The sequence below is a fragment of the Schistocerca serialis genome, chromosome 2 (genome assembly GCF_023864345.2).
Source record: "Schistocerca serialis cubense isolate TAMUIC-IGC-003099 chromosome 2, iqSchSeri2.2, whole genome shotgun sequence".
In the NCBI taxonomy this organism is placed as follows: Eukaryota; Metazoa; Arthropoda; class Insecta; order Orthoptera; family Acrididae; genus Schistocerca; species Schistocerca serialis.
Window position 1 is genome coordinate 494,618,432 of NC_064639.1, and position 25,528 is coordinate 494,643,959.

At 39.3% G+C, this 25,528-nt stretch overlaps 1 protein-coding gene across 2 annotated transcripts in view; it reads left to right on the plus strand.

Moving 5' to 3' along the window:
• The first annotated feature begins 13,734 nt into the window (after window positions 1–13,734).
• Window positions 13,735–25,528, plus strand: part of LOC126457429 (male-specific lethal 3 homolog) — a 149,215-nt gene continuing 137,421 nt past the window's right edge. The window contains exon 1 of one of the 2 annotated variants that reach the window (XM_050093699.1): window positions 13,735–13,924. In XM_050093699.1, the coding sequence (XP_049949656.1) occupies window positions 13,823–13,924 (102 nt within the window). In that variant the 5' untranslated portion in view covers window positions 13,735–13,822. The remainder of the gene's footprint in view (window positions 13,925–25,528) is intronic. The other variant, XM_050093700.1, reaches the window with a different exon arrangement.

A 25,528-nucleotide genomic window follows, 5' to 3' on the forward strand; every position in this document is an offset into this window, starting at 1 on the left:
TCCATAGACAATTAATCAAGCATTCTCTTGATTTAAAGCCAATTGAATCTTGATAAATGAAAACCTAACATAGAAGAAGGTTTGTAGTCTAAAAGACAAGCTTTTGTTAGATGATCTAAGTTACTTTAAGTTTCTGGGCAGTATTTTTAGATGATCGGTTATATTGGAATCATCATGTACAATATGTTAGTGGTAAGGTGACTTACGGTTATGTACCTGTAATATATGTTAGAATATCCTATTTTTGATTCATTCAACGTGTATTAACGTGGGGTATTATTTTCTGGGGAATCTAATACCACTGACTGTCAAAATCAGTCAACAACTATGAATTCATGGAGCACAAATTCTTTAGTAAGCTTACATAATCTATTCTAGAATTATCCAAACAAGTGTTCAGACAAACACTGCATGACTGGTTAGTTGCCTGCCAATTCTCCAATATAAAGGACTTTATCAACTGTAGTGTAATATTGCCATGTTGGTAACAGGCTTGTTATTTCTTTTAAATTTTCTGTTGTATTGTATTATGTGTATGATGTTATCTTTTGTTGCAATGGCATGATGGGAATAAAATTATTATTAGCAGCAGTAGTAGTATTAGTATTAGGGCCAGTTGTAAAATCCAGGGTTAAATCCAGGGATAGCTAACCAAGGAATAGGATAATCACAGGTTAATTTGCACCACATTTAGTACAACACCATTTTATTCCCCAGTTAGTTATACCCAGAACAGCGTTCACTTCCCATTAAGTTGATGACAGCTTAAGAGCACACTGGGTATTTTCACATATGTTATTTCATATTTACTTTAGTCATCGTCACCAGAATAGCATGTCTAATGTGAATGATAAACATTCTAGTTCGCAAAATTATTCGTTTGAGGATATTTTGAGACTGGTAGGTATTGTAGACGAGTTAAAGAGCGCAGCAGAAAACACGAAAACTTCTGTAGACTCATTCAGTGAAAAAATTAATGCAAGACAATTAAGTAGTTTTTGGGTACTTACATGTGTGACAGTATAACGATCCATTGAAAATTAGTTAAGGGATCAGGTATTTGTTGTTTGACCAGTAAGACATCTTTCTGGATTTCAGAATAAAGTATGGGAAAAAGTATGCAACAGTTTCCATTCATAAACAGCTTCACACAGATCGACAGAGTAGCTACAACAGATGTATGATTTTTTTCTCCAAAAAAATAAAAAAAAACATATAAATATTATGCCTAGAAAAGGTAGCAAAGGGTGCAGATCAGAGGTGCCTCATACATAAACTGTAAGTTCCAAGTTTCGTACAATGAAATTTACCATTTGATAAAGTTGTCAGGGGAAGGACCCCACAGACCACGTAGGGACATAATAGACAAGCAGCTGTGAAATGCTGTCTGCTTTGAAAATAGTTGGCCTTTTCATAAGTCTACAACTGCGACAATACAGACAGCATTGAGACTGATTTGACTGACAATCCTGAGAGGTGTTATTGGCTAGTTTTCTGTTGTATTTATGACTTAGAATAGTTAATTCATTACACCAGCAAGGGATTTCTACATAAAGTATCTTTGCTGAATTACTGTACATTGTGTATATACTCCTGCAGTTATTGGGCATAAATAAATCTTATTTCTATGGTGTTGTTATTCATAATTATACTGAGCATATATATGAAGAATAAAATGACAACACTGTAATCTTTTTATAAACCTGGGGTAGAAATGTACCTGTGGCAAATATCCAAATTGAAGGCTGTTATTGTGTCTCACCACAAACATTTGAGGAATGGTAACTATTTCATACATAATTTAGGCTTGTGCAGTCATCTTCACCAGCTATACTTAATCGGGAATGGAAGGGGAAGTAACTGTAGGTGTGACACCTTCACTGTGTTCTTCCTTTTCTACAGTCATCTCAGCTTAAAACTGTCAGTAGTTTTCAGAATAAAAATACATGTTTCCAAATGTGCAAGAACTGGCAGAGTTGCAGATGGTGCTGCTTCAAAAGCAGCATGACAAGAACCAGAGAAGAGAGGAAGAACTGTGTTGGTTAAAAAAGAGCATAAAGTTCAAAATTAGGAAGAGAAAATACAAATTAAACAAATGATTTCAGAACAAAAGCATTTTATTCTATATACATGTGTTTATATTATTTTCATTTAATTACATCAGAGAACTGAAATAATTAACAAAATTGTCTCTTGTGCATATTGTACATATTGCAGTGTCATACACATCCTTTTAATAATCCTGCTGGGTGTCCCCTTGTCAGTACCAATAGAATCTCCAATAGCCAGAAAAAATCAACAGAGGCAGAATATTTGACTGTCAGCAGTAGCTGCTTGATTGGTGAAACAGAGTCAATTCTGAAAGAAAGATACAGAATGTTATTAGACAATTTGTTTGACAATTCAAGAGAAATTTAAAAACATAACTTGCTAGCCATTCCTTCGACTATTGTGCTTATGTAGCTTAAATAACTAAAGATTCCATGTTAGCTGAACGCCAAGTACCTCTGTTCTTATGACACACGGATAAGAATTACTTTATGATAAATATAGGTGTGGTTATGTGGATAATACTAATAACTGAGAAAAACAATGGCCATCTCCTACAGCTTTATTTAAAAGACTGACTTTCCTATTAATTTTACTGAGTTAAACTTAGCTTGAGTAAGCACAAAAAATTTATATGTTTATAGGAATAATTCTATTTTTACTCTGAAGCATTCACTAAAAGAGGGAAAGTTGTTGTCCCAGTGGGAGATAAGAGTGAACAATACTTTCTGCTATAGGTGTGGTTGAGTGAACTCTGGATATTAGTATACTATCAAACTTCTTGTTACATTAAACAGTCATAACAAGTCATCAATTTCAGAAAAATGGTACTTCACGGAAATGCAATATGAGGTATTTCAGTTTAATTGACTTTCAGCTAGCTACAATCTTAAATAAAGGAGGACATTGAAAATAGCTTGATATTCAAGGAAAGATAAAAACATAGCTTTCCAGCACTCCTTCCACATGCTACAGATATGTGGATTCATTAACTAGATTCCTGTTCTGCTCCTATCAAATACGTGTATAGCTATTATTTTGCGATAAATATGGATGGGCTTATGCGGATAATACTGATAACTGAGAAACACAAAGGTGTGTTCTGTAGCTGAGGAGACACCACTGTTACTTTTTCAATACTAACATCTCTGTTAATCTTACTGTGTTAAACTTAGCTTGAGTAAGCACAGTTAGTTCACAGGCTTCAGTGAATAATCGCAGGTGGGAGGCAATGTCGCTCTGAAGCATTAATGGGCCTGTAATCCGAATATTTTCACTAAAGGGCGAAAGTTGTTCTGACACACTATGCTTTTTACCAAAAGAGTCATTCCTAATAGAAATCAGAGTGGGACAAAACGTTCTGCTATTGAAGTAGTGTGGCTGAAAGGAATTGGAACACAACCGTTTTATCAAAACATTTTGCTACATTTTGTCTAAACCTGAAACAGCTGTTAATACAAATAGCATCCATAACTTGTGTGTTTCTTTCAGTTAAGTCTATCAAGGCTCTGCTAAGTAAAATGGAATAGTGCTTCCCACTACTGCACACCAGATATATAAGACTATTTTAGAATGAATCGTCCTTTAAATGTGACTGATTTATATAAATAACATGACGGAAGTCAGGAAGTACTGAAATCAAATGCATACTACGACAAATATACAGTCAATTTTAGAAAACAGAGAAACAGTTTCACCTGTCTGTCCTATTCTCCAGTTTCTCACATACAAGATTGAAAAGACGAAGTACAGCTTCTTTTGATAAGCGAAATCGGGTATAAATTCGGAATCGGTGTCGTCTCACTTTATTCTTTTTCCTTATGAACAATTCAGGCAAAATCTCATAATTGCTGTGATCAACTGCATCTGTTACTATTCCCGCCGTCTTGAAAACTTATTCCCTGTTTGAGATCGCTAACAGTCCAAAAATCGCCAGTTAAGTTATCCCAAGTTTATTTTCTGGTTAGGAGATATTCCGGATTCATACAACGCATTCATCGCGCTATTCCAGGAATGTAGCTTAACTGGCTGCTAACAGGAGATTGTACAACCGACCATCAGTATTAGTTTTATTATTATCTTGTAGGAAACGTTCCACTTATAAATGACTTGTTATACAGATAACTTAATATGTTAGTAAACTAAGAATCACACTGCTTGATGAATGTTGTTGGTATTTTATGACAACCATTACAATTTTTTGATTTTACAGATTTTTATAGTGAACATTACTCCTACTGGTGTAATGAGAATGATGTTCATGTTACTGAATTTTTTTGTAATGACTGGTCTGAGATATTCCATAGTAGCATCTACTGAACCTGACAACACTATCTTTTCAGTAATAAGTATTAAATGCTTGTTAAAAAGTTTGTGACACTGTGCATATCTGCCACCAATGTATCATTCACTTATAATGCTATCTGCTCCTCCTCGTATCTGGTTCTACCAGTTTTCTCCTTCAACATATCTGACATTGCCTTTCTTTTGCTAACTGATGTGATTATCTTTTTCTCGTAATGTATTTGCTTAGATCTCCATATTACTATCTTTAATGTTTTGCAGTATGTCAACCAAAAAATATTTGTTATTCTCTTTGGAGAATATATCTTGAAATAGTTCATTCACATGTGTATTTATTTTCATTGTATTATGAACACACTCTATATCCATTTATTTTGTTACAGAAAATAAGGGAAAGGCAACCACTCACCTATAGCAAACTGACATGTGGCACACAAACACTTGTAGCTGAAAACACTAAACACACTAATTTTCGAACTATTGTTCTCTTTCTAGCAAAACTACACAATTTCACACACATAATGACACAGATACCCAAATGCACACTCTCACAGCTGCTATGAGAATGATTATTGGTTATTGATTACTGAGAGGAGTTGCCTGTGCTGATGGAAGTAGCAAGGGGGAGGGAAGGATGCATAAGGCAAAGAGGGGATAGTGGGATTATATGAGACAGATCGTTTATTCATTCATTCATTCATTCATCCATCCGTAGACAAATTTCTTTGTACAGATGTCATCATTACAATACTCGTATACACATATTTATTATTCACTGCAAAAGTACATCAGATAAGAGTATTGGAAAATCAGACTACCAACAATAAATTCATGAAACAGACATATATATGCTATTTATCACTGAACTACATAAGACAAAGTTAAGCAAACAGTAACAGATGGATTCAGACAAGACAAATGAATCACAAGACTCCTCAGATCATACACCTTGGTTTTTAGATTCTATGGAATAATTTACTAACCAAGCATATTGTATTCAGTTGATTACAAACACACTACTGTGTTATTGGTCTTTCCATTTGCAATCATTGTATTACATTAACTCTTCAAATGAGTAAAAGCTAATGTTTAGTAAATATACTATAGGACATGTTTTAAATTTACCCATTCCATACGTTTTTGGTCTCTTTTGGCCCTTTATTATACATCTTGTCTTCTTGGTAAAACATTATGCTTTGGGTCTTAACTTTATTCTGTCTATCCAGTTACAAGCAACTACTGAACCCAGTTTGGTGATATGTGTGGAGGTTTTCCTGCAAGTTGCTCAATTTTTTGTGTTTAAACTGTAGTTTGAAAGATATATTCACTTATAACTGTCAAAATAACCGATTTTTTAACTACGAGGGTTGCCCAGTAAATAATGCCCCATTTTTTTTTCTCCAGAAGTATTTATTCCACAACAATCAAATTTACATATGTGAAAGACTGATGTTTTGTCTACTTGCTTTATTTTTCCACATAATCTCCTTCAAGTTCGACGGCCTTTTTCCAGCGAGACACAAGAGCGTGTATTCCCTGCCGGTAAAAATCTTTACTCTGCCTACGGAGCCAGGTTGTCACTTCGTGAATCACTTCTTCGTCATCGGCAAAACGTCTTCCACGAATGAAATTCTTCATTGGCCCAAACAAGTGAAAGTCTGAAGGAGCCAAATCGGGGCTGTAGGGTGGATGGGGTAACACTATCCAACCCAGTTTCACGATGTGTTCACAAGTCCTCAAACTTGTGTGAGGACGAGCGTTATCATGCTGAATCAAAACATCCTAATCCGTGACAAAAAGGCCTCCCCGTCAACGTGAAAGCGTCGCAACAAATCGAAAGAAATGTCTTTTCTTTGGGATTTGTGATCGACAGTAAGACACCGAGGAACCCATCTTGCACACACTTTTGAGTATCCAAGCTGATTGATAATCACATCCACACTTCCTTTTCTTACTGACAACTCCAGTGCCAATTGTCGAGTCGTAATGCGTCGATCCCGTCGAATGAGAACATCAGCCCGCTGCAACATGTCAGGCGTGACAGCCGTGGGCGGCCTTCCCGACCGCGGCAAATCTCGGAGCTCCGCAGCACCGCCCTCTGATGCTTTCACCCTCTGTGCCCAGCGACCAACAGTACTCCTATCGACTGCAGATGTTCCGTAGACGTTGCACAAGCGTTTATGAATATTGCCCACGGTTTCTTCCTCTGCTACGAGAAATTCAATCACTGCACGTTGTTTCTGACGGATGTCACTTGCAGACGCCATTTTAGAACATTCCTGCACCACCGCTCTCTGTCGGAGGAAATTTAAACTTTGCGTACACACGCGGGAAACTTCAAATAACTCGCACCTAAAGTGTCACATTTCTAATATTTTTTATTTCGGAGAAAAAAAATATGGGGCATTATTTACTGGGCAACCCTCGTAATTCGTTGTATTGGGTCCTTGTTCGTTATTCAAATTGCCTGTTTTGCAGTTGGTACACATTTTTCATATTCTGAGCGCTTGTGCCACAGAATACTATGCAACAACTGATGAAATACATTGTTCTTAAGCATGTGCTGTTATATACTGTGATTAATATTCATAGGACATTCTTTTTCCAGAAACTCTGATATGCTCATCTCGTTTTAATTTCTGGCCAATATACACACCTAAAAATTTTGTGTTAGCTACATACTCTATGGTCTTACTATGTAATTTAAATCTTTTTGTATTGGTCTTTTTACTTGCCTAGCAGTTCTTGTTATTAGCCTTTTTTTGTATTAAGAGTTAGCTTATAGTTTGTTGATCGTTTGTGGGCTGCAATATGTGCTTTGTCAACTTTTACTCCTAACGTTTCTGATCTTCAATCTATAATTATTACATTGCTGCCATGAGTAAATAACATTCTTACATCTTATGTCATCCAAGTGGGAATTCGTTAATGTAAATGAGAAACACTACTGGGTCTAACACACTCCAATGAGGAATTCCATTGTTAAAAAAGTCTGAATGTGAAAAAGTTTCATCACATATTCTGAGCCACTTGTAATTTGGGTGATGTCTGTCATTTGCAATGCTAGGTAAGATCTAAAGCTTTTATTTGCAACCTGCCCCTTTCACTTATTCACAGTGCTTTAAGTTCACATACAATAATTTCAAGATCAACTGTGTAAATGCTTTACTGCGCTCTGAAATACCTGTTACATTTTATGATTTATGCAGGGCTTCTAAAAGTACTTTTCCAGATATTGCTGCAGCTGCTTCCATTCCCTTTTCAACCCCAAAACGAAACTGTTCTTTGTGCAGAAGTTAGTAGTTATTTAAATAATCCTTAAGTCAGTTTTTTAAAATGAAGACATAACAAAACTGGTTGAAATTCTCTGTATTTTCTGTATCACCTATTGTGGATGGAAAGTACTTCTGCCTGATTTAGGTAAGCAGGGAAGCAACTGGTTGTGAATGACTTATTTATAATGTCTGTTAGCGGTGCTTTTAAGCTGCTAGTTCAATCTTTTAGTAAATACATTGGAACCTTGTCTAGTCATGTGAACATTTTACTCTTAAATATATGCATAGTCTCACTGATTTCCTTCCCAGTGGTGCATAGCAGCAGTATGGTATATAGTTACTTGCAGCTGCATGTTGTATTTTTGGAAGCTTTTCTTGCTGTTTATTTACTATGTTGTCACTTACAAGTTTGGCCAGGTGCTTAGTGTTACATATTAAACCATCTTAATCCCTCATTTTTACATGTATCTGTTTTGACTTTGTGATATCAGTATCAGATAATCTCTTGATAAATAAAGGCCAGTTCACGCTGGCTGTCAACTCACATTATGGCACTGTCACATCAGAGTGTATTCATATATCCACCAGGTCACATCACATCAGTTCACTTAGCCCAGCACTGGATGGTAAATCTGAGGTTATGAATTACCACCTGTGATACAAAAAGGCGAAATATGCTATTAGAATTGAGGAACTAACAACGATAAAAGTTTGTGAATGGCCATAGCGAACTTAACAAATTATAATCTTAACCCATTTTGTGTGGTAAACTGTTGAGAACTGAAACAGAATTTCAAAATGTCGACATGTATTTGCTAGCGAAAATACATACAGACACATTAAACAGTATTTATACTGGTATAAAAAGAGCCCTTTTACCTTATTCATTAGATTCTTACCCTTATGTAACTAATAACGTCATAAACAACTTCATTTATCTCTATCATTAGAGCTGACTTTTTCTCTTAATATTTTATTTAATGAAAATTGATTTGTAAACTTGTTTACTTAATTATATACAATGTGGGCATCAAATCCATTCTGTTATTGTAAAACATAAATAATTTTTCACTTTCAGATAGCTGACCTCACTCAAGAATACTCAATGGAAAAAGGATCAAAGTCGCCATGGAACATTTGCAGTCTGCCACGAAAAAAAAGCATAATAATACAGTAAAATAAAGACTTAGAGGGAACAAAATCACAAATCCACTTCTATTGTTACAGTGAGCATGGCTCAAATAGATAACTTTCGTTGTTAGCAGACGACGACACGGTCAAGATTTTCTTCCTAATAAACCTCGACGTGAGGTATGGTGATATGATAGCCTAGTTCCACATCTACAACTAAATTCTGCAGACTGCTGTAAAGTACATGGCAGAAGATATGTCCTATTGTAACAGTTATTAGGGTTTCTTCCAGTTCCATTCACATATAGAGCACAAGAAGAATGATCGTTTAAATGACTCCATGCATGCTGTAATTAATCTAATCTTGTTTGCACGATTCCTATGGGATGGATACATGGCAGGTTGTAGTATATTCCTACAGTCATCGTTTAAAGCTAATACTTGAAACTTTGAAAGTATGCTGTCTTGAGTTACGTCATGTCTATATGTCTATTGTCAAGAGTCTGCCACTTCAGCTTCCTCGACATCTCTGTAAAACTCTCTCATAGTTCAAACAAACCTCTGACTATGCATGCTGACTTCTCTGTCCCACATCCAGGTCTCACATACTTGAGTAATATTCTAGACAAGTTATTGCTTTGCCCACAACTGAGCCTATATGATCATCAGGATACAATGCTTTTTTTTTCTTTTGCAAAATGCACAATCTTACATTTTTGAACAGGAAAGCAAGTTGCCAATCTTTGCACCACTTTTAAATCTAATCAAGTTATGGTTGCATGTTCGTGAAACATGTCAAGGTCGTTAGACTGTAGTTTTGTGGGTCACTTCCGTTACCTGTTATCCTTCATGTATACAGGTGTGATCTGTGCTTTCTTGCAACTACTGCGCATAGTTTTCTGTTGGAGAGATATAAGATAAATTACACACACATCAAAAAAAGTTTTGCATCACTCTGGTTCCCAGAACTTCTGAAGATAGACGTTGACTGTAGATATTGTATCACAGACACAGTCACTCTGACTGTTCAAAGATGTCACTAAACCCACCCAAAGATGTAAACAACCATTATGACCAGCACCTATGATACAGAGGGGGTCTGACAGCGGATCAGTTCCAGTCATTACACCAGGAAGAAGGTACACAGCTCATATTTTCTGTAGTTCAACCGAGCCTAGACGGTGAATACAGTGGTTTGATCGCGTCAGCATTGTTGCTTTGTGTCAGGAAGGGTTCTTGGAGTGAACCAAAGTGATGTTGTTCGGACATGGAGCAGATACATAGAGACAGGAACTGTCGATGACATGCCTCGCTTAGGCTGTCCAAAGGCTGCTACTGCAGCGGATGACCGCTAACTACGGATTACAGCTCGGAGAAACCCTGACAGCAACGCCACCATGTTGAATAATGCTTTTCGTGCTGCCACAGGACGTCGTTTTACGACTAAAACTGTGCGCAGTAGGCTGCGTGATGTTCAACTTCACTCCCAACGTCCACAGCGAGGTCCGCCTTTGCAACCACAACACCATGCAGCACGGTACAGATGAGCCCAACAACATGCCGAATGGGCCCCTCAGGATGGGCATCACGTTCTCTTCACCAATGAGTGTTGTATAAGCATTCAACCAGACAATCGTCAGAGATGTGTTTGGAGGCAACCCGATCAGGCTAAACGCCTTAGACACACTATTCAGCGAGTGCAGCAAGGTGGAGTTTCTCTGCTGTTTTGGGGTGGCATTATTTGGGGCCAACGTACGCCGCTGGTGGTCATGGAAGGCGCCGTAATGGCTGTAATATACGTGAATGCCATCCTCCAACCGATAGTGCAATCATATCAGCTGCATATTAGCGAGGCATTCGTCTTCATGGACGACGATTCGCGCCCCCATCGTGCACATCTTGTCAATGACTTCCTTCAGGATAATGACATTGCTCGACTAGAGTGGTCAGCATGTTTTCCAGACATGAACGCTATCAAACATGCCTGGGATAGACTGAAAAGGGCTGTTTATGGATGATGTGACCCACCAGCCACTCTGAGGGATCTACACCGAATCGCCGTTGAGGAGTGGGACAATTTGGACCAACAGTGTCTTGATGAACTTGTGGATAGTATGCCACGACGAATACAGGTATGCATCAATGCAAGAGGATGTGCTACTGGGTATTAGAGATACTGGTGTGTACAGCAATCTGGACTACCACCTCTGAAGTTTTTGCTGTATGGTGGCACAACATGCAATGTGTGGTTTTCATGAGCAATAAAAAGGGTGGAAATGATGTTTATGTTTATCTCTATTCCAATTTTCTGTACAGGTTCCGGACTCTCGGATCCGAGGTGATACAAAACTTTTTTTGATGTGTGTAGTCAAAAGAGGGGCTAACTCAGATGCAAATTTAGTATAGAATCTGATACATAGTCCATTGGGCTCTGCAGCTGTGTTCAGTTTTAATGGTTTTAGCCGTTTCTCAACTCCACTGACACTACTATCTGTTTCACACATCTTTCATTGGTATAATAATTAAAATGGGGCAGTACTCCTTGGTTTTCCTCTGTAATGGAACATTTGAAAACAGAGCTTAATACTTCTCTTTTACTTTGCTACCCTCAGACTCAATTTCTTCCTCATCTACAAGTGACTGGATGCTGAATTTGCTGCCACTAACAGTCTTTACATATGACCAGACTTTCTTTGTGTTTTGTGAAAGATCATTTCACAGTATTCTGTTATGATAGTTATTAAAGGTTTCACACATTGCTCTCTTGACACCTAAATGCGTTCCATCCAGCAACTCTCTATCTATAGTTCTATGCTTTGTTTTACAATGTGAATTGCTCTTAAATAAATAAATATATGTTTGTTAAAGCACATCCATATGCAAATATCTGTGTGCACATATTTCTGCACAGATGTATGTGGCGTGTTCACACGACACATGCTCCAATTTACTGCTCGCCCACCAGCTGTTGGTCCAGAAAAGAAATTTCGAGGGCTAGTGACTAAGCTGTTGCAGCATTAAAGTTTATTTCATTTATTCGGAAATTCGTGATGGAGGATAATGTCTTATGGTCTGTGATCGCTACTTGAGATGAAAAAAAAAAAATGCGAGAGACGGAAAGACCAATCAAAATGGTCTAGACAATGGCAACTTAAACGAAGGAAGTTTTGTACATAAATTTACTTCGCAAGTTGCATGGTGAACACGATTACTGGCATAATTATTTGTGGATGGAAAAGTTTATAAACTTAGCCGTTTCGGAGGTGCTTCCACCCTTGGCCAGAAATCAGTGAAAATGCCATTTTGAACCTCACATAAATCGCTCCATTTCCGCACTACGACAATGACTACATTATTTTCCGCATCTCCCTGACACACTTCTAGTGCTGCCACCTTGCCTCTGTGAGTGGGTTGTGCACGTTGACGTCGAACATAGTGAGTGGTCACATTAATGTGACTGAGCTGTGCATATTACTTCTGACAACTCACAGATAATATTTTTACAGTTTCAGGTGTTACTGAAACTTATTATTAGAAACTGTAACTGTGGCCAGTGAGGTATAGTTTAGTTTACTTCTAAGGCAGGATGTCCAGTTCGCTGTCTGAAGAGTACCAAAACCTGTCATAGACTTTTGTGCTAGAATATAGAACTCCACTCTAAACTCTAAACAGGGATTCATAGTCTTCCTTGGATGTTTTACTTCTGGTATTGTGATAGTGAATTCTACAGTTCACCTCTAATTCAGTCTCATTAATAACAACATATTATTTTAGTAAGTCAAATAAGTGTAAAAATTTCTGTATCCTTGAAAGTACGTCTGCAAGATCTACCATGATATTCTGACTGCACCTTTCTTTGAAATAAATAAAGCCTCTTCCTTTTCTTTTGCTAAACTGTCATGTAAGATTACAGCATAGGACAGTTCCGAGTGACAGTAAGCTTGGATTCCCTTTTTAGGTCAGAATAATGAGAGAGATTTCTAAGTGTAAAGCAAGCAGAGCTGAGAATGTTGTCTATGTTGTCCATATGCTAGTGCCAGCAGAGTTTGATGAAATGATTTCTAAGAGTAGCATCTAAAAGAGGAATTGTGTGAAGCTCTGCGTCAGTATTTGCAGTCGTTTCACTCAACTGTTATTCTTACGCTTCTTGTCTTGTAGATAAGTGAACAAAGTTGTGACAGACAAATAATAGTTACTGTTATATACAAGGTAAACTCTGTTTAATATGAACCATCTTCATTTCACTCTCTCAGAAAGCAGAGCATGTCAAAATATCACAAAATTTGTTAATATATTTTGTCACCCTCAGCATCAAATCGAATGGTGTCTTTACTTTGCGCAGCTCGTTGCGGTAAACAGTCTGCAACGATTTTTTAATGTTTTTTATTACCCTTTGAATTTTTGTCGTAGAAGAACCGCTTTTAAGTTCTCTAGTAAAATTATCAGCAGCTGCGACATAATATCGATCGCTGTACTTCTCGCTTTTGAGTTTCCACAAACAAGAATGACACCTACACATTTCAATAAGTTCAGCAATGAACTCACTAGAGCACTGACGTGTATCTGCCATTTTAAAATTCAGTGTGCATATCCAAACGGGTGACAATAGACTCAGACTGATGAAAGAGCTGACTCATATGTGTTTCGAGCACTGGATTTGTGCCGACCGATCGTCCTCTCGGACCCTACGCCGATACTGTTTGACCGCGCAAAGTCGCAAACGTTATTCGAAGCAAAAAGATTCGTTCACACACTATCGAAAATTAAATTGTCGACAAATAAGAGAAATAACGATCCATCGAGGGCAAACTCTTCAACAACACTGTAATAGGTGAATGTTGCAGAAAACTAAAAGTGGATCAAAGAAATTTATATACGTATTTGTATAGAAGAACAAGTATAAAAAGATCTGGCATCTTTCATTCTTTAACAATACATAACTTCAGTTGGCAAATCAAACCCCCACTGGCAAAGATATGGAAATCCGAAGACGCGGTGATCTAGAAAACACTTTGATGAAGGTTATGGCGGGATTTCTTGTAAAGTAGCGCAAACGATAGATAATGGTGTCAACCCGCAGCCTTAGATCAAAATTTGCAGTAGGAGAAGAAGTTCTCTGCTATGAACCAGATCCTACGAAGGCAAGGGTGCTGTATGACTCTAAGGTATCATTCGTATTTTGTTACTACCACCTTTCGGTGTTCACTAGGTTGGTATTTAAAATTCGTTTGTATATTTTACATGATACGTACACGAATCGTTGCTGGAGGATAGCTTGTTATTTTCCAGGTTTTGGATGATGCGCCTTAGTGCGCACAAGTATTTAGTGTGAATAACATTTCATTGCACGCCGGCGTGTTTACAATTACAACAACTACCACACCGGTTTATGGTTTATTCGCATGTTTATTGATAGAGTGCCCTGTGCATCCAAATATTTGCTCCGTGCCAGCAGTAGGCAATAGACATGACGATCAAAGAAACAGTTCCCTCTGTCTTCTCCAAGACGTTTTGCAGCGCAAACAACTTGTTTACGATGGAGCGGCATTTTCAGTTTAAAGACAATTCTAGAAACTAAACCTTTCGTTTTTCAAATTTTCATTGTTTAACATTGAATATTGGTGTCGGGCGTTCATATGGGTTTTTAATTCGAAAAATGGGTGGAGTACCCAAAATATTATTTTCGGCCCACGGAGAATCGTTGGCATATGTTTCGTCGAGAGCAGCGAAACCCGAAATTGTGTTAATAGTTTCTATAGATTAGTGGTTAGGAAAATATCAGTCAGTCTGTCAGCATCGTTGCGGAGGATATTTGTGTACCTGTTTTGTGTGTTTGTTTACATTTGCGCGCGAGGGAATTAGTGCATTTATAAGATAAGTGCTCCCAAGTTTACATTAAAGGCCTTGCTAGTTGAACGAAACGAGCGTTCGGAAAACAGCCATAAAATCATCCTAAAAAACTGTGAACGATTGCTGTTATTTATAAAAGGTTTAATGGAACTTACAGTGCATTATGCCTAGAAATCTCCTTTAAATAAACATATTTTTAAGAGAATGTAGGTAATTATTGCAAACGATAATACGATTTACAGCCGCGAATTTAAACATTTGCGTATTTACTGTTAGCACTAACGTGACGAATAATCAGCATTTCTCCTTTATAAAAGTCTTGATTCAAAACGCAGTAGTGTATCGTATATTTTTGATCAAGTGTTCTTTTTTATGTATGACTTCATAATTCTACGGATTTCATGAGCACATAATGCTACTAATACGAAAATAAATGGGAAGTATTCATTGGTTAATAAGTTTTCAGTGTACATTGAAACTGTAGAGCGCCTATGTGTAATTAGATTGATAATAACAGTCTCTATTAACTCCACACTAAGGCGTATGAGCAAGTTTCCTACGATGCTGAGATCTCAGTTTTAGATTGTCACTACATTTTCTATTTGAGAGGGATTAATAACAAATAATTTGTGGTGTTATGTGCTGTCAACATTGCAATGGTTGTATAACAACCCCAACCCCTCCCCCACCCCCCTTTTCATTCAGAATAATAATTGATGTGAGAGTTATAGTGTTCCCTCCTCTTGCTATGGAATACAGTATAGGTAATCTGTTACCACATCCTTCATTTTGCATTCACCTTTGTTGGCTTCAATGGCCCACAACTGAATGTCACCCTTGAAAACTCATACTACGCTGCAAATCATTGTCTTTGCAATAAAGACTTAAGATGGTGGCACTGTCGACATTCTCCCCCCCCCCCTCCCCCCCTCTCCACTACTTCACTTCAAAATCATGCTCGTGGTAACAGAGCTTTAGTGTAACCTGAGGTCTAAATTAGCAGACTGTGTGATAATTGATTGTAAGTTGACAAAGCCAATGAAAGGCAATGTCTGAGTGGGGCGACTGTAAATGGGAAATTCCTTTAATCTTTCCCATCAGCCACCACACTGAGTGTAAGTTTGGTTTGTGTGATCAGTAATACACTTTTCGTCGTAAAAACTAAAACTACAAGGGAAAGCCAGAAAACTTGTATTAGTCCTAGGTAATAAGTCTGCACATTATGTACATAACCAGCACATTGGTCCTGACAATGAATGTTCTTCAGAGACGTGCTATTCATGAACTTAATGTCTCTGGGAAGTGTGATAGGACCATTCTGATTCTCTATAGAAATAAATGATCTGATGTGCAAGAGAACTGAGCAACAATCTGCAGCTATTTGCTGATGTTTTGATGTAAGGTGTTGTCTTTGAGTGACTGTAGTATGATACAGGATGACTTGAACAGAATTTCTAGTTGCGATGGATGGCAGCTTGCTCTAAATGTAGAATAATGTAAGTTAATGGAGGTCAGTAGTAAAAACAGTCCCATGATATTCGAATACAGCATTATTAGTGTATTGTTTGACACAGTTTTGCTGATTAAATATCTAGGCATAACATTGCAAAGTAATCTGAAAGCATGAAGGACGGTAATACGGAAGGTGAATGATAGACTGTGGTTGATTAGGAGAACTTTAGGAAAGTGTGGTTCATCCATAAAGGAGACTGCATATAGAAGAAAATAGGCATTGAGGCAATTCAGAAATTGTCTGCCAGACTTGTTGCCAGTAGGTTCCATCAACAGGTGAGTATTACGGAGATTCAAGAACTCGAATGGGAATCTCGGAAGGAAAGAAGATATCTTTCCACAGAATGGTTTTGGGAAAATTTGGAGAAGCGTTTGAAGCTGACTGCAGAATGATTCTAGTGCTGCCAATGTACATTTCACTTAAGGAGCCTGCAGGTAAGAGATATTGGGGCTCATTGTTTTTCCCTTGCTCTGTTTGCAAGCGGAATGGGAAAGGAAGTGAGCAGTAGGAAGTACCCTCCACCATGCACTATATGGTGGCTTGTGAAGTACAATGATGTATTTGAATTGCATATAAATTTATTAAATTAAAGGGAGTTCCACTATGTATAAAACTTTTATGCCAGTATGGATCTGGAAGATGTCTTTGGTCTAATGGTGCACATTGTAATTTTGTAAGGAAACATTGTGTTGCAAGAATCTCCACAAACTAGGCAGTACAACACTCTGCTCTCTATGAGAGTAGCAATGGGATGATAGTTTATCCAGACTTTCTGACTGTCGGAAATTTTAACTGAAATAGGATGCATTCCTAGATTGTTGAGAATTCAATTTTGGCCAGTGCTCCTAACTCTCATGTGAGCGGTGCTTGGAAGGGGGGGGGGGGGGGGGGGGGGGAGCGGCAGAGACCAAGTAATGTGCACTATCTGAAACCTTTTGAAATGTGGGTGTACACTTACTAGATGCCTAACTGTGACGTCAATCTAAATTTGGTTCTGCTTATAGGGTTCTTTTTGATATTAAGAAAAGTTTCCAGTAAGGAAAATGTGTTACAATAATTTAGATTGTTTCAATCATCTTTATTTTAAGGAGTGGAACAGACCTATTTTAATGTGCTTGGAAAAATTTCCTTCCTTTCTTTGTGTAAGTGAATTTTACACTAATGACAAGGCTTGTCTTTCAAGGATTTGGCTGCAGATGGTTATCATTATAGTTCTTTGCCAGGTCTTGGAGAGATCTTGTCAGCTTCATCTCTATCTGCTCAAAGGTCTTACCTTTGGCAGCAATTGCTACGTCATCAGCATAAGTAGATGCTTTTATTTCAGAAGTAATTGGTTGATCATTTGTGTAGAGTTTGTACAACAGAAAAACAATGCACTTTGCTGAATGTGGAATCTGAATCTTCATTGATGAAATTCTTGTTTTGCATGGTGACAAAGTATCTCATATTTTGCAGCAAACATTGTATGAACTGTGGTGTTGAATGTACTTCTCATATCAGCTTTTGTGGTTGACCATGTCATAATCTATTGTAAGATCAGTGAAAGTCGCACCTGTGACTTGATGTCATTCATACCTATCGATAATCTATTGGATCAAATTAATATTATGTCCGCAATAGACCTCCTTGGGTGAAAGCTTGGGTGCTCTTTTATGTGACATTTTTTCACATACTGTGATATTCGGTCTGGAATCAGTGTTCCCATTACAGTATCCAAATGGTAGAGAAGTGAAGCTGGATGGAAGTTTTTTCCCAGGCTTCAGAAGTGCTGCTACTTTGGCTTCATGTCAAATCTTTCAAATTTGCAATTTTAAGTTGCAGATGTTCGTAGGACTTAATATCCAATGTTTTGTAACAGGTCCAAACATTTCAATTTGTTCTGACCGTGATTCGTATGGACCTGCAGCTTTGTTACTCATGGATATGATTTTTTTCAGTTGAAAGGAATGCCAAGCTAGTGTTTGTCATCAGTATGTCTCACGAGTTTGGAATTTGTTATTGTTCAGAAGTAATTGAACAGTTTGGTCAAGAGTTACCTTAGGGTTTGGGCTCTTGTTACAGTTCTTTAATAATTCTAATTCCTTTTGGACTGTTCTGTTGTGTGTCTAGCATTGATATTAGGTCACACCATTTGTTGCTTCTGGAAGCTGATACAGCATGCAGGAAGTCTTAGCCCATTTTGGGTTGATCCTCAGAGAATGGATCAGTGTCAAATAGTTGCTCGTTAATATCTTTCTAATGGATCCTTGGAGACTGAATCATAGGATATAGGGCCTAGTCCATTCTGCATCATCTTGCAATATTTTTATGCTACATGGTTTGGACTGGTTCAGCAAACACACAAAACATATCTGAATGTGGATCAAGTCTTTAAGGCATCCATATCAAGTTGTTGTATAATTCTCTTATTGTGATTTCTTGAACTGGACAGTTTCTGGCGTCAACTGCTTCAATGGAACAAATGATAGGTTGATGCATATCCATGACACCATTTGTCACTTTTGGAGAATGGTGGGATCTTCAGGTCATGGATTAGTATCAGTCCATGCTTCCAGTTCTTCTCCAATTTTTTATATCAATTTTCTTGTACTCTGGCAGTTTGTCACCATTACTAACTTTGTGGTTTGAGAGAGGAAATTGGTTAATTAATTGAAGCTGAAGTTAGTGTTTGGTGGTTTATAAATGGATGTCACTGTAGGACTACCCAACTCGATCTGAACCATCAGGATTCTGTTTTACTATGTTGCCCAGGTTAGGCCCAAGTGTCCGTAATCTCATTTTGCTCATCAACAATATTATTTTGTGCACAGTCTCTTCCTTGTGCCCCATGAACCGCATAAAAAGTTAGAGAGCTCTTAGATTGTTTGAAATTCTGTTAACAGCACGTGAATTTTCACATTTCTGGGTAATTTTCGGTTACTATTACAGTCAGCAGAGAATGTCTTATTGCTTCCAGTTGCTTAAATTTTTATGAAATTGCATTGAAGTTTAGATTCTACTGCTTCAACTAAACTATTTAACTCTTACCTACCAAAAATTCTTGTTTGTGGATTATCAGTCAGTCTAGTCATTTGGTTTAAATGGATACTATCTTGCTGGTTGTCCTGTCACTTGTTTCACTTTATTACTCATATTTTTGAATTCCATTTTCAGCAACATTAATATGTAGTGTTTATAATAGAGGGAAACATTCCACACATGGGAAAAATATATCTAAAAACAAAGTTGATGTAACTTAACAAACGAAAGCGTTGGTATGTTGATAGACACACTAACAAACACATACACACAAACTTCAAGCTTTCGCAACCCACGGTTGCGTCATCAGGAAAGGGGGAAGGAGAGGGAAAGACGAAAGGATGTGGGTTTTAGGGGAGAGGGTAAGGAGTCTTTCCAATCCCAGGAGTGGAAAGACTTACCTAAGGGGGAAAAAAAGGGACAGGTATACACCCCCACGCACACACACACACACACACACACACACACACACACACACACACACATATATACAGACACAAGCAGACATATGTAAAGGCAAAGAGTTTGGGCAGAGATGTCAGTTGAGGCGGAAGTACGGAGGCAAAGATGTTGTTGAATGACAGGTGAGGTATGAGTGGTGGCAAATTGAAATTAGCGGAGGTTGAGGCCTGGTGGGTAATGGGAAGAGAGGATATATTGAAGGGCAAGTTCCCATCTCCGGAGTTTTGATAGGTTGGTGTCAGTGGGAAGTATCCAGATAACCCGGACAGTGTAAAACTGTGCCAAGACGTGCTGGCCGTGCACCAAGGCATGTTTCACCACAGGGTGATCCTCATTACCAACAAACACTGTCCGCCTGTGTCCGTTCATGCGAATGGACAGTTTGTTGCTGGTCATTCCCACGTAGAAAGCTTCACAGTGTAGGCAGGTCAGTTCGTAAATCACGTGGGTGCTTTCACACGTGGCTCTGCCTTTGATCGTGTACACCTTCCAGGTTACAGGACTGGAGTAGGTGGTGGTGGGAGGGTGCATGGGACAGGTTTTACACCAGGGGCAGTTACAAGGGTAGGAGCCAGAGGGTAGGGAAGGTGGTATGGGGATTTCATAGGGATGAACCAAGAGGTTACGAAAGTTAAGTGGACGGCAGAAAGACACTCTTGGTGGAGTGGGGAGGATTTCATGAAGAATGGATCTCATTTCAGGGCAGGATTTGAGGAAGTCATATCCGTGCTGGAGAGCCACATTCACAGTCTGATCCAGTCCCGGGAAGTATCCTGTCACAAGTGGGGCACTTTTGGGGATCCTCTGTGGAAGGTTCTGGGTTTGAGGGGATGAGGAAGTGGCTCTGGTTATTTGCTTCTGTACCAGGTCGGGAAGGTAGTTGTGGGATGCGAAAGCTGTTTTCAGGTTGTTGGTATAATTGTTCAGGAATTCAGGACTGGAGCAGATTCGTTTGCCACGAAGACCTAGGCTGTAGGGAATGGACCGTTGGATACGGAATGGGTGGCAGCTGTCATAATGGAGGTACTGTTGCTTGTTGGGGGGTTTGATGTGGACGGGTGTGTGAAGCTGGCCATTGGACAGATGGAGGTTAGCGTCAAGGAAAGTGGCATGGGATTTGGAGTAGGACCAGGTGAATCTGATGGAACCAAAGGAGTTGAGGTTGGAGAGGAAATTCTGGATTTCCTCTTCACTGTGAGTCCAGATCATGAAGATGTCGTCAATAAATCTGTACCAAACTTTGGGTTGGCAGGCCTGGGTAACCAAGAAGGCTTCCTCTAAGCGACCCATAAATAGGTTGGCGTATGAGGGGGCCATCCTGGTACCCATGGCTGTTCCCTTTAATTGTTGGTATGTCTGGCCTTCGAAAGTGAAGAAGTTGTGAGTCAGGGTGAAGCTGGCTAAGGTAATGAGGAAAGAGGTTGTAGGTAGGGTGGCAGGTGATCAGTGAAAGGAAGTGCTCCATCGCAGCGAGGCCCTGGACGTGCGGAATGTTTGTGTATAAGGAAGTGGCATCAATGGTTACAAGGACGGTTTCCGGGGGTAACAACTTGGGTAAAGATTCCAGGCATTCGAGAAAGTGGTTGGTGTCTTTGATGAAGGGTGGGAGACGGCATGTAATGGGTTGACGGTGTTGATCTACGTAGGCAGAGATACGTACTGTGGGGGCTTGGTAACCAGCTACAATGGGGCGGCCGGGATGATTGGGTTTGTGAATTTTAGGAAGTAGGTAGAAGGGAGGGGTGTGAGGTGTCGGTGGGGTCAGGAGGTTGGTGGAGTCAGGTGAAAGATTTTGTAGGGGGGCTTAAGGTTCTGAGGATTCTTTGAAGCTCCGCCTGGACATCACGAATGGGATTATCTTGGCAAACTTTGTATGTAGTGTTGTCTGAAAGCTGATGCAGTCCCTCAGCCACATACTCCCGACGATAAAGTACCACGGTCATGGAACCCTTGTCCGCCGGAAGAATGACGATGGATCGGTCAGCCTTCAGATCACGGATAGCCTGGGCTTCAGCTGCGATGATATTGGGAGTAGGATTAAGGTGTTTCAAGAAGGATTGAGACGCAAGGCTGGAAGTGAGAAATACCTGGAAGGTTTGGAGAGGATGATTTTGAGGAAGAGAAGGTGGGTCCCGCTGTGACGGAGGATGGAACTGTTCCAGGCAGGGTTCAATTTGGATAGTGTCTTGGGGAGTTGGATCATTAGGAGTAGAATTAGGATCATTTTTCTTCGTGGCAAAGTGATACTTCCAGCAGAGAGTACGAGTGTAGGACAGTAAATCTTTGACGAGTGCTGTTTGGTTGAATTGGGAGTAGGGCTGAAGGTGAGGCCTTTGGATAGGACAGAGGTTTCGGTTTGGGGGAGAGGTTTGGAGGAAAAGTTAACTACTGAATTAGGATGTTGTGGTTCCAGATTGTGTTCATTAGAATTTTGAGGTTTTGGGGGGAGTGGAGCTGGAAGTGGGAGATTGAGTAGATGGGAGAGACTGGGTCTGTGTGCAATGAGAGGAGGTTGAGGTTTGCTGGAAAGATTGTGGAGGGTGAGTGAGTTGCCTTTCTGGAGGTGGGAAACCAGGAGATTGGATAGTTTTTTGAGGTGGAGGGTGGCATGCTGTTCTAATTTGCGGTTGGCCTGTGGGAGGATGTTCTGAACAGCCAGTGTGGATGTGGGAGAGGAAAGATTGAGGACTTTTATTAAGGATAGGAGTTGACAAGTGTGTTCATTGGCTGAGTTGATGTGTCGGTGAAGGATTAGGCGGGTGAGGGCTACGGATTGTTCAGTTTGGAACTGGTTTAGGGACTGATGGAAAGAAGGGTTACAGCCAGAGATGGGAACTTTAAGTGTGAGGCCTTTGGGAGTTATGCCAAATCTCAGACGAGCCTGAGTGAATAAAATATGGGAGCATAATATGGCTAGGGTGAAAGCATGTTTGCGGAGGGAATGTAAATAAAACTTAATGGGGTCACTGTGGGGATGTGGATGTGGATATGACATGGTATTAGAAGGTGGAAAGTGTAACATGAGGCTGAAATGAAAATGAAAATAAAAATATATGGCGAGAGATAAGGTGAACTAGAAAGCAGCTGTAGATCTGGTGCGAAAAAAGTCTAAGAAGTGTTGGTTAAAGCTGAGCTATGTTGATCCTGTTGTGAACTTGGGTTGGTAAACAACGATGTGCACACTGGTTTGTGGTTGTGTTGCTTCCAAAACACATTAAAGGGTGGAGAAATTCGGGAAAATTTCGAAAAAACTGCGTGTAAATGTATTAAAAGGAGTGGTTTTGTGGTGGCAGATTATGAAAATGAGGTTAACAATTGTCTGACAAAGAAATAATGACATTAAAACCTGTGGGAAGCAGCTAAAAATGATCAGTGATGTGGGAAAAATGGAAATAAAGCGAGAGTTGTTAGAACTAGCCGAAATGGTTGTTTGATAGGTGAAAGGAACTGTTTGTGTACTGGGAACGGTGGATTTTATAGCAGCGGTAGTGTTGAAAGCGGAAAAAATTTTTTTGGTTATGGTTTGGAAGTGGGTTACATATTACTGAGTATATATAGGCAGGATAAAATTGTATGGTAGATTATGGTAAAAAGGAGAAGGTGAATACAAAGTGAAACTACTTGCACAAACAAAAAGAGAAAGTAAGATGACAGAAAAGATTTCGAAATGCAACAGTGACAATAACAAACGTAATTGTTGGATTCAAATTAATGATATGAATATAATAGAGGGAAACATTCCACGTAGTGTGATGCACATATGTCCAGTTAATAGATAATAAGACTAATTATAGAATTTGAGTCCTAGGCCTATAGGATTGTCACTTGTTCTGATAGTTATATAAATTTTTATATTTTGTTTTGATGTGTTATGGAAAGTTCTGGCTAACTGTAAATAATTTGATTAAAAATGGCAACTTACTGCATAATAGAGACATTGAGATGGCACGCCTGAATGAAACTGAAAACTTCACCAGCCTTCGGATGAATCTGTTTTACACGCGCACACGTACAGCTACATTGTGCTGGCTGAGTAAATGATGCTGAGACTGTAGCTCAGTAGATAGGCGGGGATGAGGGGGTTGTGTCGAGTGGATTAGTTGGGGAGAATGCTACTTTCAAATATTGACAGTAATTCATTGTGAATTAAATATTAACATGTCTTTCTATGCTTGCCTTCCCATTGCACATGTTGTACACTAGTCTTGAAATAATTTTTATTAAGAATCCTCCCTCTTCTGTGTGAGTATGTTTTGGAATTGCACAGTGTTATTTGTTTAGTATCTGCTAGTTTTCAGTTATAGTTAGAAGTCATTAACAGTGGCAGAGGCCTGAATACTAATTTTTTTCTGGCTTGGAAAATTCATTGCTGAAATTGGGTTCTGGCACTGAGTAATGTTTCCAGTTCATTTTTTTTTCTTTCTGACTATTTTAAACTGTCCAAATTTCTATGAGCTAAAAACTGTTATGTCTTAGGTACTCATCAATGATCCTAGATCTCTCATAATTAACTGAAAGTTTCCCAGTGAGAATCTGTAGATGGTTAAAATAATAATAGCAGTACTCTGTAATAAAAGCCAAGAAGCATGTCTATGCATATGATTATCTCATTGCTCGGTTCAATATTTTTTACTTCACATGGACTTTTAAAGATGTGACAACCCCATTTTATATCAACAAACAAAACAATCTTATAACTGCTTGTCTCACTGTGTTTATATGGTGTCCATATAGGCTCAGAACATCTGTCTGCTGAATTTTGCACATATTGCAATCATATATGAAGGTTAAGTAACTTGATGTTCAATACATGCTACTCAGATTTCTAAATGTACTTTTCCCAAGGGGCTCATGGTTCTTTCGTGAGTTTATGCGTGCGCTGATCAGATCCTGAACTGTTGCAACCCTTTCTTCCTTCCTGGGATGTGGACCCGCCTCCCTGTCCTCACTCCTTACCAACTGCCCCCCCCCTTTCCCCACTCTGTGTCCTTGTATATGTAGACCCACCTATCATCCTGATTTCTGCTATGTCTTATAGTTTTGTCCCTTCATATTATTTTTTCGGCATTTTGGGTCCAATTTGGGTTTGATCTCCCCTTCTAAATTTTATCTCCCTAGTGTGAACTGGGAAAGAACACCTTACTTAGCTGCTTTATGACCTTACTACCTTTTCCATCTTTTCCTTGATGCTGTTGTCGTTTAATGTTCTATAGCCAGTACAGTAGCCAGTCTGTGTGGTAGGCCCCCCAGCGGGCTCACAGTTCTTTCGTGAGTACGTGTGTGGCGAGCACGGGGCCCCAAGCTATTGCAGCCTTCCTTCTTTCCCGTCCCCTCCTTTCCTGTCCTTGCTCCTTCCCCTCTGCCCTCTCCCTCTCTTGGTGTCCTTGTTTACGTTGGCCCTGCTATCCTCCTGGTTATGTTGGCTTTGCGATTTGGTTTTGTTGAGTAATTACCTCATCCTTTTGGCATCATCTGGTCCCCCTCTGGGGTTTGATCTCCATTACTAAGTTTCTATTTCATAGTGTGAGCCATTTGGGGAAGAGCACCTTACCTAGTGTCTCTGGCGTGTGCCCCCTAGTTGCTTCCATCTTTTCCTTCACATCATTGTCTGATGCTTGGGTACATTGCCAGCGCAGTAGCCAGCCCATGTGGTGGGGTCACCATGTACCCTAATGGTTGAGCCCCCTGAAGACACAGGGATCACATTTCTGATACCTGAGCTGTGACCACCTCATGTAAGCCTAGGAGTGATTGCTTGTCATCCTGGAGCATCGAACTCCTGGCAATGGCCGCCGTGCCAGACGGCTGTTGCTGTGGCTGGGTGGCGCCCTTGGGGAGAGCCCCTGATCGGAGAGGGTGGTATCAGGGTGGACGCTATGCAAATGAAATGCATATGGGTCCAGAACTCTGACCATTCTTCAACAGC